This window comes from Haplochromis burtoni, unplaced genomic scaffold (assembly GCF_018398535.1).
Source record: "Haplochromis burtoni strain Fernald_Lab_line unplaced genomic scaffold, NCSU_Asbu1 Contig_7, whole genome shotgun sequence".
In the NCBI taxonomy this organism is placed as follows: Eukaryota; Metazoa; Chordata; class Actinopteri; order Cichliformes; family Cichlidae; genus Haplochromis; species Haplochromis burtoni.
This window is the reverse complement of record NW_024582368.1, coordinates 3,365,941-3,380,633: the sequence shown is the minus strand read 5'-3', so window position 1 is coordinate 3,380,633 and position 14,693 is coordinate 3,365,941. Positions and strand designations below refer to the sequence as shown.

At 41.3% G+C, this 14,693-nt stretch overlaps 1 protein-coding gene across 1 annotated transcript in view; it reads left to right on the top strand.

The window, feature by feature from the left end:
- The window catches only part of neurl1ab (neuralized E3 ubiquitin protein ligase 1Ab), a 34,870-nt gene extending 20,363 nt beyond the window's left edge, over positions 1–14,507 (top strand). Inside the window, exons 4-6 of the mRNA XM_005914141.3 lie at positions 3,907–4,626; positions 10,397–10,576; positions 11,195–14,507. Coding sequence (XP_005914203.1) covers positions 3,907–4,626; positions 10,397–10,576; positions 11,195–11,439 — 1,145 coding nt within the window. The 3' untranslated portion in view covers positions 11,440–14,507. The remainder of the gene's footprint in view (positions 1–3,906; positions 4,627–10,396; positions 10,577–11,194) is intronic.
- Positions 14,508–14,693: the final 186 nt, after the last annotated feature.

Genomic DNA, 14,693 nt, shown 5'->3' with positions numbered 1-14,693 from the left:
GTGTGTGTGTGTGTGTGTGTGTGTGTGTGTGTGTGTGTGTGTGTGTGACATTTTAATGAGAGTGCAGATTGTAAGGAAGAGTTGGTTCTTCATCAACCAAAGGGCTTACAGTTACAAAAAGGTGTGTGTGCGGAAACTCACTGGTTTATGAATTTGCTTTGTTAGAACAGTTTTCATTTGTATCCAATACTTTTAGCTAACACCTTTAACTTATGGTCCTTGCTAGTACTGAGTTGAAACCCTTTTGCTGCCCTAAATGTTTGTGACGTAGATTTACAAAGTGCCGGAAACAGTTTTTTCAGAGATTTTGCTCTATGCTGACATGATAGCATCACACAGTTGCTGCACATCCGTGGTCTGAATCGCCGCAATCGCAAAGCTGCTTTATTTGGTGGCTTGGAGACTATGGAGGCCATTTGAGTTGAGTGAACTCATGTCATGTTCAAGAAATCAGTTTGAGATCATTTAAGCTTTATTATCCTTCGTTATCCTGCTGGAAGCAGACTTCAAGAAAATGGGTACACTCAGGCCATAAAGGGATGGAGGTGGTCAGCACTAATACTTGAAATGATGCTCATTTGGTACTAAGGGATCCAAAGCATGCCAAGAATCACCCACACATTCAAGGAAGGATAGTCCATGCCAAATTCTTACCCTCAGAGCAGAAACTGAGACACATCAGTCCAGGCAACATTTTCTCAATCTTCCTAGCAGCTTCAAGCATTCTGGCCATTCTCTTCTGACCTCTGGCATCAACAAGGCGTTTTCCCCATCAGGACTGAGCTCACTGGGTATTTTCTCTTTTTTGGAACAGTCTCTGCAAACCCTGGAGATGGTTTTATGAGAAGATCCCAGTAGATCTACAGTTTCTGAAATACTCAGACCAGCTCGTCTGGCACCAACAACCATGCTACATTCACAGACAGTTAAATCACCTTGCTTCCCCATTTTGATACTTGGTAAAAAGACATTGTTTTGCACATTTTATCAGACAGAAGATAAATGTGGTGTATTAGGTGTTTCAAGCTTCACCATGTATTACCCAAAGATTTTCATAGTTTGTCAAAAGTTTCGTGAGTAAAATTCTTTCCCAGACTCTTTTCAGGCTAAACCCAGGAAGAGCTCATACATATTTAGTTGCCTCACGTCTTTGTCTTTCTTTGTTTGGTCTTCTTTTATCTTTTGTATATCTTTTTTATCACAATCCTTTGGAATTTCTTTGAATGTTACTATTCCCCTCACAGCTTGGCTTGAGTGCTGCGCCAATCTCAGAAACCAAAACTGTGAACCGCAGGAAGCTTTAATAGCAAGAATAGAAATTATCTCCTGTAAGTCGGCTAACTTTGCCTTGAAGATGATAAGGCGGCTAATAATAAGACTCTCGTGCCTGATCGTGCACGCTCTTGGCTGAGGGTAGTAATGAATGTCAAGCACTTTATCAGAGGCTAGCCGGAGATGTGCCATCTTTGTTTGATAAAGGAGAGATGTTGAGGTCTGCCCTTTCATTCAAGTGCCTACCCTATTTTTTTTTTTTTTTTTTTTTTTTTTTTTTTTTTTTGTCAGGTCGTCCCCTGCTGCGCTCTCCTTCTTCATCCACTTCTCAAAGGGAAAGCCCAAAGCAGATCGAGGCTGGGAGCCGTCATGTCACTCATCTCTCAGCCTGCCCTCTGCTTGCTCTCCTCAGATGTCCAATCAGCCTAATTTTAGCTTGTTTTAGATGGCCGTGTTAAATATGTCTCTGTGTCCCCAAGCGTGCCATGATGCAGATGATCTGTGTGCATGGAAAGCACACTCACGCTGTGTTTTCTTTTTTTTTTTAATGATGCTCCTGTGTGGTTTCTATTTAACAGTGAGTAGATTTAGCACAGGAAGGCCTATTTGTGAGGTGGGGTGGAGAGCATGGAGAGACATGTAATGCCGTTTTTAGGAGTCCCTTTACCTTTCAACGATTGGAAAAAAGCTGATTTTAGCATCCAGACACATAGCTGAAAATGTCACCAGTAGACAGAGGTATATTAAGTTGCTGGTGCTGAGGCAGTTTGTTTTGTAAACACTTGTGGTAGCTATTTGGATGTATACATATGGTTTTACTCTCTGACAAAGACTATATATAAACTGGCTTCAGTAAATCTTTGGAAATATAATCTTTGCATTTAAAGGCTCGGAGGACTGGAGCTGTGGTAAGTCTCACTTGCACACTTGGAGTTATGGTAGAAAAAAAAAATTAGTGCACCCTTTATCAGTTCTAAGCTTTAACATATCAGGACATAGTTTAAGAAAATCATCTTTCTTTAGCAGCTATTAAAATTATTTAAATCTAGCCTTAGGTGTAAAATGACACCCAGCAGTTTCCACTGTTCCATCATTTATTTAACAAAAACTAAACCCAAATGCAGAAGCAGAGTGTGAAATATTAAATACACCCCGTGATTCAGTAGCTTGTACAATTTTTAGCAGTAACAGCTTGAAGTAATTGTTTTCTGAATGACCTTATTAGTCTCTCACATCATTGCGGAGAAATTTTGGCCGGGTCTTCTTTACGTTGCTTCAGTTCATTGAGGTTTGCAGGTATTTGTTTTATGCGCAGTTCTCTTAAGGTCCACCTACAGTTTCATTCTGGTTGAATTCAAGACTTTGACTGGGAAATCGCTTTTCTTTTTCAACCATTCTGTTGCAGATTTGCTGCTGTCCTTGAGATCATTGTTCTGTTGCATGGCCTAATTTGACAAGCTTTAGCTGTTGGACAGGTCATGAACTTCAACATGTAACTTGCTAACTAAGGCCTTTAGGGTCTAAGACGTAGCTTTTAGGTTTGTTGCACTGTACAATCTGACCTTTAGCAGAATTAGCTGGGATGTCCTAGAACGATTGATGGGCAGCAGTAATTGACTTTCTAAGATAAGTTTTCATCCTTGGCATTGTGTTAACATATACCTGAATATACTAGAGCAGCCAACTGCTAAATCTTCTGCTTTTATAGAGGTGCTCACACTTGCTGATGATCAGTTAATCAAGTGCATTTAATGAGCAGCACCTGGCTCCTACTTACCCTCCTAATTCCTACTTGAAGCAGTAAAAATGTCCGTAGTTTTTCACACGCTGTGTCTGCATGTTGGCTCAGTGTCTGTTGAATAAGTAATGGCACAAATCTCATGTCATGTGGTTCAGCAGAGGTTGCATTTACTTAATTTTAAGACGTGCGAGAGACCAGTGTATTTTCATCATGTTGTGATACATAAAACCTCAGAACTGAAAGAGGGTGTACTTTCTTTTTACCATGACTGTAAGAAACAAGCAAAAGAAACCACAGGACCCTGAGCTAGAGACAGCGAGACAGGGCCTCAAACACAGGACCTCTTTTTCCTTCAGTGTTACATAAAGCTGTTATGTCCTACTGTGATGGAGCCACTGGGCCTGCAGCTATAGCTTTCCCCCACTTAAAGTGCTGATATGTTTCGGGAACATATAAACATTGAAAAATTTTGTTCATACTTTTGAAGCCTTAGTGCAGAGAGAGCTTTAGAATGAATATGTTATAAAACAGAGAAGCCGGAAGCCACCATTTGTTTAGAGTGGCAGGTGTGATGAATAAACAGTGTATAGACTGAGGATATAAAACAAAATAGTGTTATACAAGGAAATCTGCAGATTACTAAGTGGCTACATTAATTTCATTTAGTCCTCCTGACTCTGTTTTCTACTTGCAAAGACTGTAAATTGATTCATTTTTTGCAGCTGTAAAGCCAGAGTGCTAATAAAAATTATTAGAGAACAAATAAAGGCAGTGTGCATGAATTTAGATTTGAATGTGCTCTGTAAAAAAAAAAAAAAAACCCACCACAAACAAGTGATTACATAACATCGCTGTGTGTGTGTGTTCTTTTTTTCTTTTTCTTTTTTCCACAGACAGCGAGATGGTCCCACTGGATTGCCTGCGTCCTCGTTCTCTCGCTGCCGCCCACCAGACCGCCATTCAGCGAAGCAGTGGTGACCCTCGCCTCTCCGTCAGCCTGTGTGACCTGAGCCTGCAGCAGCAAGAGATGCATCTGGAGGAAGATGATGAGGATGAGGAGCAGCTACATCCCCTGAGCTCCTCCTCCTCCTGCCATGTGCCCCAAAACTCACAGAACTCACAGCAGTGCTCGCTTCTGCCCAGTCATTTGGACAATGATCTGCACTTTCACTCTGTGCACGGCATCCACGTAACCGTGCTGGATAAGCACACGGTGGCTCGGCTGGATCACCGCGGTGATGAAAGGACATTGGTGTTCACCAGCCGACCAATGCGCTGCTCAGAGACTGTATTTGTGAAGGTGAAAGCAGGTGTCTCGCGGCCCGGGTCGCTTTCTTATGGCGTGACATCCTGTGACCCCGCCACCCTGAGGCCCATTGATCTGCCGTCTAACCCAGAGTCCCTGGTTGACCGCAAGGAATTCTGGGCTGTGCGTCGCGTAGCGATGCCACTCCACAGCGGCGATATCTTGGGCTTTGTGGTGAACGCAGAGGGGGAGGTTATGATGAGCCATAATGGCGTCAGTGCAGGGATGCAGCTGTGCGTCGATAACTCCAGGCCTCTCTGGATGTTCTTCGGTCTGCACGGCACCATCACACAACTCAGGATTTTAGGTAGATTCAGTTGATCTTTTCATGTTTTTATCTTTTCATTGTGTTTGTGTGTGCGTGTGCGTGTGTGTGTGTGTGAGATACCTAAAAATCTATTTTTATGTTCTTAAATCAAATTTGGATTAGAACAAATTCAGGAAAAACCTAAGCTATCACAAGAATGGACTCCATCACTGTTATTACTCCCTCAGAAAACACTAAGATTTTTTTACCTAAGAGCTGCTTGCATTGGAGCCATGTTTAACTGTCGAGCCACAGCCCTTTTAGAAAATGAGTTTTTGGTAATTAGATTTCAGTCTTTTATTAGATTTCAGTTTTTCAAGATTTTTGTTCCTTTTTCCTCCTTCTGAATAATTAAATCTTCGTTCAAGGAAATCAGATGTGCTCACAGATCTTTGCAGGGTGTCAGTTGTAACTTTCCGTTCTTAACTGAGTGCGTGATCGTGGAATGACCTTTGGAAGCTGAATTCCCACTCAGTCAAGTCATGAAATAGTTTCTCCCTCCTCTGTTGTCTGGGGCTGCTCTCTGCCTTTTTATCAACTCATATATCGCTTTTGGAATTTACATCCAACCCCCACGATTTGCCCGTGAATGTTAACTTTGTACCGTCGGATGAACAGACCTCGTATCAGCTGGGTTTGATTCCAGCAGATTTCACACAGTGGTAACGTGACGTTACCTCAAGGTACTCTGAACTAAAAGTGTGGGTGTGCGTACACAGTTCAGGACTCAGAATGGAAAAAAAGTAGGAACACATAATTGCGCTCTCCAAAATAATTTCTTGGTTGGAAATGAAATGATATGGGTTATATGTAAATGCTGTAGTGATTTTGACTGAGTAAAAACAGATTTCTTTTCAGGGAGCTTTGAGGAAATTGATTTGCCTTCAGGCTCTGTCCAAGAGCTACAGATCACTTGATTGTTCAACTCTTCAGAACATGTAATCAGTCTACTCTGTACATATTTGAATCTCTTTGGGAGAGTTTCAAAACAGGGTTTACTGTAGGTGGAAAATTGAAGGCCCTCGTGTCAGTAAAAGGTTATTTTTCTAGGTCATTTGACATTCAGCATCTGCCCTCATTTTGTGCAGAACGAGGTTAAGATTGAAATATTTACTTTGATTTCCTCAGTGGTAAGTCTCCTGCACTTTAAGGATTTTTATAAGCTGGAGCTTGGACATAGTTTATTTGCCTGTATTGGTAAAATATCACAGCAGGCAGGAATCATAAGTGAGTGCTTGTGATCTGTTTATCTTCATCGCAGATTAAGTCTTGATAGAGAACAGTTTTCTTACAGCTCAGAATTACACGATAGACATCTTTTCATAGAAAATCTAACATTTGAGATGAAAAAGAGGGTCAAAATACTCAGGTTGGTTAGTTGTTTTTTTTCTATAATAATTCATCTGTGGATTCTCTGCTCTCTCTCCTTTCGTGTAGTCAGTCAGACCAGGAACTGAAGAGGTTATTTCTGTCTTGCGTGGGCTCCCAGCAGTCAGCATTATGTATCAGGAGGGTGCCTGTGATCGCTCCTCATGATGCCCTCCATATGCATTATTAAAATGTAATTGCATGGAGAATTGCAATGCTGGGTTTTCCACCCACAGCCAGTTCCTGTCACACTGGTCCTCGAGTCGTCTCTGTACTTCCTCTTTTCCTTCTGCCTTTTTCTTCCTCTTTCTCCCTCCCATCCTGATTCTTTGGGGGTATGAGCATTCTTCGAGTCATTACCCACTCCAGCTGTGGGGAGTGCATTTGTGACGTCTCTGCTCACCCACTCGCAGCATCCCGCACGCCATGAGTTGCCATGGAAACATCTAGCCAGTGAGGCAAGTGACAGTTTGTCGTGGCTGGGTGTTGTCAAGCCCGTGAAGCGGAACAGATGGGAGACTGTTGCTCTCACGTGGTCATTTTGTCCATGTTATCTCAGAAACAGTGATTTGATCTTTTCATGGGTCGGTCTAAGGGTCTACTCGTGTAATTACATGCTAATTTCAGTTGTAAATGTGATTAATACATATATGAGCTGTAATTTATTAATATTTTCAAGAAAGATTCGGCAGAGAATTATCACCTAACTCTGACCACAGAGCTTCCAGCTTCTTTCAGTTCATTTTTGTGGTTGTGCTCCCCACAGCAAGTAACCTCTTCTTAAATTAGGGTTTAAATGAACCATTTGTTATAAAGTTGTGATCTATAGTAATAGTATTAGTATTAAAAAATGTATTTTTTAATACATTTTTTTAATACAATCCCGTGAAACTTTATTTTTCTGCTGTATAGCATTAGTATTAAAAAATGCAATTTTTAATACTAATGCTACTTATTTTTTAGCACTCTGTTTTAGATGGCAGTTACTCAGAATTAGCTGCTGAACTGGCATCTTTTAAAATTTGTGCCTTACATATTTATGTTAATTTTGATCAATCAAAATATCAAAAAATGTAGTTGATGCAAGAAAACTCTGCAGGTATTCTTGCAGACAGCTCCAAAATCCTTCACCAGTAGGACAGGACAGCTTGTATCATGCCACTTGGTGTTGCTTGTGGAGCTTAATGCGTTGGCTATGAATAGACTGTACAGTCACCGGCCACTTTGTTAAGTACACCTGTTCAGCTGCTTGTGTATCAGCCAATCGCACATCAGCAACCAAAACACATTCAGACATATAGACATGGTCGAGATAACCTGCTGAAATTCAAACTGAGCATCAGAATTGAGAGAAAAGGTGATTTAAGTGACTTAATGTTATATAGATGTTTGCCCCAGATGGACTCTAGTGTTCACAAAAAAACTGTCCAGTCAGGAGCACTGTCTCTGGGCAAAACACACCAGAAGTTCACCAACACATTAACTCAGAGCTGCCACATAAGCGCTTAATGGAGTGCCGTTTAAATGCTACTGTATGCATACGTCCTCTCACTTTAAAATATATAACTTTATGAATAAATAAACAGATGACTCTGAGAAGAGTGTGTCTCAGCAAAGTGCTGCGATCATCAGTCCCAGCGCTGACCTTAAATGCAAGTAAATTAGGGAACGTTTAAGCACGCATAACCAGAAGCAGTGTGTTCATGCAGACTTTGCTCCATCTACTTTTTTTTTTCTTCTTTCTTTCACACAAACACACTGGTGGTTGCATGATTAAAAAGCTACTATGACTTGTTTACATAAGCTGAAACTCAACTGCAAGCGGTTCAAGTGGTCCAAGGAAAAGGCATCAGAGTTCAGTGCAGCAAATCGGGTCACGTAGCTACAGTTATGCAACAAACTGTATACATTTTACAAACCCTATTAACGTTTTCTTGGTTAGAAAAAAAAATCTCACAAAACACAGAGACGCTAACGTGATAGAACAGCTGCAGAAGTGAGAGAAACCAAAGCAAGTGAAGGACTGCATTGAGACACGCTTAAAGGAAGCAAACTGTTCATCAGTGTTATGATGGAGAAGTAGATGCAAGTGCATTATTCATATAATCCTGTAGATACATGTTGCTATTAGCTGTTTACTGCTAGTTCGTCACTTCTGCAGCTGTTGCTTCACGTTATTGTCGCCCCAAAAGAATTCCTATTTTGTTTTGTGAGTTATGTTCCACTTCTATTGTTTTGGGGGGGTTTTTTGTGTGTGCTTTTGCAGCATTTTTCTATTTGCTGTCAAAACAGAATATCAAAATCTAGCAATCTTTCAGATGGCCAGCAGAAGGTTGCTTCTTTGGTTCCCAAATGAAATCTGATAGTACGAGAAAATGACCCTACTACTAATTTCATGATCTCATCAAATACTTTTCCAGTGAGTCTGTGGTCTCAATCACTAGATTCAGGTCTTCTTTAATACTACATGATGTTCATTTTCTAAATTATGGTCCCATTTAGAGTAAAATAGAAGACAAAGCAGGGTATATTTTATGATTTGGCTGCCTTTCCTCCTCCACCTCCTTATGTCTTGCTTTGTTTGTTTTCTTTTAAATGCTGGTATGACATTCATCATTAATATAAAACCCATGGCTGCATTGCAGTAACTAGAGCTGACTCATAATTGTTTGGATTTTGGGGTATGGTGGTAAAAAAGAATAATATTTAGTCAACCTTTAGCAAAATTTATGAGGACATAAACACAGTTTAAAAAAAGGAGTTTCCCTCACACCTGACACCAGGAAAACACGTTTAGCATGGCAGTGAGTTCACTGTACTAGCACATTAGCTAGTTGCTAAAAGAAAATATGCAGTACTGGATGAATGGAGGAGTTAAGTGGGGGGTAAAACAGGGCTAAAAGGAGAGCGAATATCAAACTTGGGTTTGGTGGAGGAATGCTAATGTTCATCCATAATTGCTTGATGTGTAAATAAACAAGTGTTGAAAGCCACTATACACATGCTCAACCACAAATAAGTCTCCTGCACTGCCAGCACAACCAAAGACACACATACTCACGATCTCACAGCCAGCCATGAATGCATAATACAAGAGAAGACAGAAGGGTACATGAATAGACAAGAAGGTTATCCATTTGGCCTTATTGGAGTTCACCAACACATTAACTCAGAGCTGCCACATAAGCGCTTAATGGAGTGCCGTTTAAATGCTACTGTATGCATACGTCCTCTCACTTTAAAATATATAATAACTTTAGGAATAAATAAACAGATGACTCTGAGAAGAGTGTGTCTCAGCAAAGTGCTGCGATCATCAGTCCCAGCGCTGACCTTAAATGCAAGCAAATTAGGGAACGTTTAAGCACGCATAACCAGAAGCAGTGTGTTCATGCAGACTTTGCTCCATCTACTGATTTTTTTTTTCTTCTTTCTTTCACACAAACACACTGGTGGTTGCATGATTAAAAAGCTACTATGACTTGTTTACATAGGCTGAAACTGAATTGCAAGCGGTTCAAGTGGTCCAAGGAAAAGGCATCAGAGTTCAGGGCAGCGAATAGGGGCACGTAGCTACAGTTACGCAACAAACTGTATACATTTTACAAACCCTATTAACGTTTTCCCTTCCTTTTTTTGTGAATTTACAGCGTTTTGCTTTTTTCCTGCATTTTCCCACCATCTGTGGTTCTTCGTTTTTTTTCTTGTTCTCCACTCCACATTGTATTGTAAGAAAATTTGGATAAGCAAATAGTGGAATTGAATGAAAACCACTGACATTAGATAATTTGACACATGGAAGCATGGTGGCGCCAAGTAAGTGACCAAACCAACTGTGTAGCAGTATTTCAATGTAAAACAACAATGCTACATGACTGCCAGGCAGACTTGATCAGATTTTGTCTTTCTATGAAATCGGGGTTGGTACGCTCTTCTGTGAGGAGAGATGAAGTGCCAGTATGACGCCAGAGCCTGTAGTTATCGGGTGCGGATGGGGGACACATCACATGGGACGCACAAGAGAGCGTCTGTAGAGAGGGGTTTTTTTTGTACCCTACCCGGAGGTATTGTGGGCTCATGAAGGAAGAAGGAAAAGTAGGGTGAGGGGAGATTACATCAATTCATAGGCTCCTGACTCACTCACACGCCCACACACACACTGTAGACTCATAAGTCATCTGCTTGGTGATAGAGAATATTTGACGTACGTGTAAGGGAGAGAATGACAGGCTGAGATAGCGACAGAGATGTAACAAGACATCAAACCTCCTACATTAGCTAATTATCAGCCCTGAGTCTCAAAGATGCGGACGATTGAAAAGTGAAATGTTTAATCTTTGCATGTGAAACTTTGGCACTTTTGAATACTTCTATAAAGGTATCGTTTCCTCTCTATCTCCAGGCTCATCTCAGCACCCAGACCTGCGAGGCCCATCGGTGCCCAGCTCTCCATCATTTACACCAAACACACCCACAATGCTTTGCAGTGGCAACTCTGAGTCCAACCTCAACACTCCTTTGAATATCAACCTCAATTCAAGTCTCAACTCCAACTACCACACGCTTTTTTCCTCCTCAACAGGTTTGTCCAAGCGTTTTGGGGTTTTTTTTTTTCTTTCCTTTCTTTGCGTATCTTTTCGGAGAAGTTTGCTTTTCTCGTGACATCTTTACAAGCCAGGTCATGGTCTCCGATTCAAGTATTTCCATATGCCTTGTTTTTTCCAGATTTTCCATTGTGTTTATAAAAAGAAAATGTTTATGAAATTTACATTTATTAAAATGCAGAGGTGCAACAGAGCAGTGAAACAGCCAGCAGCACGCAAACGCTGACTGAACCGCACCAAGACGTCAAGTCACGATGAGCACGTCAGTGCATGAAGCAAATATTTACCTTGGTGATGTGAAGCAGCGATCCTTGACATCACTACCGTCCCAAGCTGCCGGCAGTATGACAGCAAAACAGGAGTGATGATTGGAGTGCTCACTCAGTTATTCTTGCACAAAGTTGTCCTGAAGCTTCATTAGCAGGAAAAATAGGGGAATGGTGCTGACAGGTAAAATAAAAGATGCGTTAGATGTAGGGTACGTCGGATTGAGCAGAGCTGAATCTGTCTGGGTGAACTACCTGGAAGGTTTCTTCCGTTTTTCTGCCTCACCTTCAGACTCGCATATCTCTAATGGCTTTCTTTTGTCACCCCAGGTACAACCCCAAGCTCTCCATTCTCTAACCATCCAGAGTCCCCCACCTTCCCATCCTGTTCCAGCTCATGGAGTGATGAATGCACCATCTGCTATGAGAATGCAGTGGACACGGTCCTCTACGCCTGTGGGCACATGTGTCTCTGCTACGCCTGCGGTCTCAAACTCAAGAAGATGGCCAACGCGTGCTGCCCCATTTGCAGGAGGACAATCAAAGATATCATCAAGACCTACCGGAGCACGTAGGCTCGATAGGCGATGTCAGGTTCAGCTCGGCACATTGTCAAAGCCATGTGAGACTTTGTAAAGACACAGCACAAGCCTTGATCGTTTGCGTGTGCAGTCTGGCTCAGGTACTTTAAACTCCACCATTAAAGCGTTTTAATTATATCATGTCTAATGCACATCCTTAGCAAGCTAACAGTTGGTCCACTGAGATTCATCAGAGATCAATCCAAACGTACAGTGTGATCAACGGAGACACATTTTTGTGTAGTAACAGCACAACAACAACACACCTTGACCTACTTCCACTGAAGAGAAGAAGTAATCTGAAGAGGCATCTGTCCTACTTTGCCACAGTAGCTCATCAGTCTGCTGGTGATAGCATCACTGCTGGCTAGTTTTATGAGAATTAAAATTGTCCAGAGGAGTGGAGAAATAAATCGGTGGTTTCACCAGCTGCTCCATTGCAGTTTTTCAGGCCGCCTTGGTTAAAGTGTTTTTTTGGGGGGTTTTTAAGTAGAAGCTCATGGCAAGATCAGATCGCGGTGAGGAATGAGTAGAAAGACAGAGAAAGAATGTGGCGAGTGTGGTGTGTTTGTGGTGAAAGTGCTTCTCTAGCAATAAAACACAAAGAAATGTCTGACCCTACAGGCTGAAGAAAAGCCGGAAAGGGAGCTCTGTTGGGTTATAAATGAAGTGTTCTGCTGAATATCTCAGCACCTGCTGTGCTTCTGTGAATGTCAGCCAAAGCAAGATTGCGCAAAGGGTAAAAAAGTGTGAATGTTGTCACCGCAGAAGGTCACGCTGGCGGTGAATGAGCATGTAAATCAGTGAGGAGGAGGAGGAAGGAGGCGAGAGGATGTTGTACGTTTGGGATGGAGACAGGGAAGAAAGAAGCGTCTTTGCTGCATGTCAGGGTAAAGAAAATGTTCACGCAGACGTACCAGATACAACTTTAGAAAGCCTGTAAAATGAGGGACTTGCGTGGATTGCATGTCCTGCTTCTTGGCAGCCGTTCACACCATCTCTGGCTGGTTGCTAAAGCCTGCTGGATGCTATAATTGCACAAACGTCATCCAAATAAACAGTGGTGGGCAGGGAAGCATTTTAAAATGCTGAAAGAGCACATGAAGATGATGAATCAACCTCTTCATCCCTGAAAGAATCAGGGAATACGAAATCCCACATAAGTTACAGATGGCTCCTCTTACTTCAGGTTACGCCCCTCTCTTTCATGCATCGAATCTCAACGTGAATAATTGCTTTCAGTTATGACATATTTATGTGTCCTTGAGCGGATTGGAAATTTAAAACAAATCGCAAGTTTGTCATCAGCGGCAAGGATGTAGCTTGTTATTGTGGGACATTTGTGTAAAAAATGTCATTTGCATATCAGTTTCTGAGTGCTGCTCCTCCATCGATAAAAGCAAACTCCAAGGACACTTTCACTTGACTAATCTCTTGCATTATGTACTGCTTTGAAATGTTAAGAAACACAAGATATGTTCAGGTGTTACTCTGGCCTCGCTGAAACATTGCTCATCTTTAAAGTAGTAAGTGCTGATTTCTTTTCGAGCTTGTCGTCTTGTGGGGGAAAATTGGCAGTTACTGTGTGGATCATTTGAAGGACAGCTAAGTTTTCTAGTGTGCCTTTTAATAAAGAGAAGCTTGGACAAAGTTAGGCTCCTCACTGTGAAAACCTAGAGGGATGCCAAGGTCCTTTTTTATCTTGGAGCCACAGGTGGAAGCACGAAAAGATTGGAAGCAAACGCATCAATGTGCTTAATATCAGCGTGTGCTTTTTATTCACTGCTACTAATGAAATGTTTGTGTCACTACAGTGTACAATACTGGAAATTAGTTGTGAGCGTTGAGAGATGCTCACCGTGTACATTTCTACCTGGGTTCGTTTTCCTTCCTGACCAAATATTACCTAGCAGAAATCCAGCATTGCTGAACATTTGAAATGGATGAAACGGTATTGATGAGTGTAATATTAACTGTACATTATGAGGTTTATTTATTTTTCAGTGCTACAATAAGAAATTATCACTGTTTCTTTCGTATGTGTGGGTGTAGTGTCCAAAAAGTAAGAACATTGTTTATTTTATGGTTAGCAGACAAAGACAAAAGGAAACTTTTATTTCCCTGAAAGGCCCCTGCGGATGTGTCAGCTGATTTTCACTGAAAGAAATAGTTTGACATTTTGGGAAATGCTTATTCATTTTGCGGTGAAGATTCAGATGAGATGATCCGTTCCGCTCTCCAGTGGTTGCATGGTACGTACATTAAGTCAAGCACTCTATTTAACTACATTTTTGTATTTCGCTTGAGCATTTCCAGGATTTCAGAGAGAAACTTTCGACTTTTGGGAATGTCATCTCAGTCTGTTGCTCTTCATGGAGCTAGAAAATCAAATATTACTTTCTCTAAAAGTTAGAGAAACTGAGAACCAGATGATAATGCTACTTCACGACTGATGGATATTTAAAAAAGCAACTGTTTGCTTACAAGTTTGCCACACCACGTCAAACCGTGGCCTACCTGAACAAACACCCCGAAGGGTTCGCTGTTTGCCTGCCAACTCGTCCCTGCCAAATAATAGTGCAGCCAAATCTGTCACACATCCTCTGGAAAAGTGGTGAATGGTGTAATTTGTACACTTTGATTGCAGCCGTGTGATATTTTTGGAGGTACTTGTTGCAGCTCACCCGACTCTGTAGAAAGGCATCTCCAGACAGATAAGAGAGTGGTATCACTCTATTCATCAGTTTCCCAAAAGGCCAAATAAGAGAAAATCAAATGTAAAGTTGGAATTGTTTAGCTTTACCTTTTGGTAATTTATATTTCTCCTAATTGAGCGTATTTAAACCGTGTTGTGGCCTGTGAGTAGTTCTGTTGATTCCGAGAGCTTCTTTTTTCCCCCCCAAACGTGACCAAACTAATCCGAATGAGGCAGTACGTGAAGATGGGCATTGTGTATTTTTGGACAAGAAAATTGTCTCTTTATTTTGGTTTTCTGGGCTACTTTGTGGTTTCTGAATTCGCTAATTATGTTCTGTTTGTTAAATAAAATTTAAATCACTGGCTTTCCTCTTTGTCTGTTATTTCCGATGACTGTATAACATGACCAAAAAAAAAGAAGAAAAGAGCACACAGAGCAATTCTTTTGATACAATAAAGAGTGAAAACTGACCATTTCCATTTAACTGCCGGGGTGCTTTCTCTGTTTTATGCACAGCAGGAAAAAAGAAGTCAATCTTGCACAGACGGGG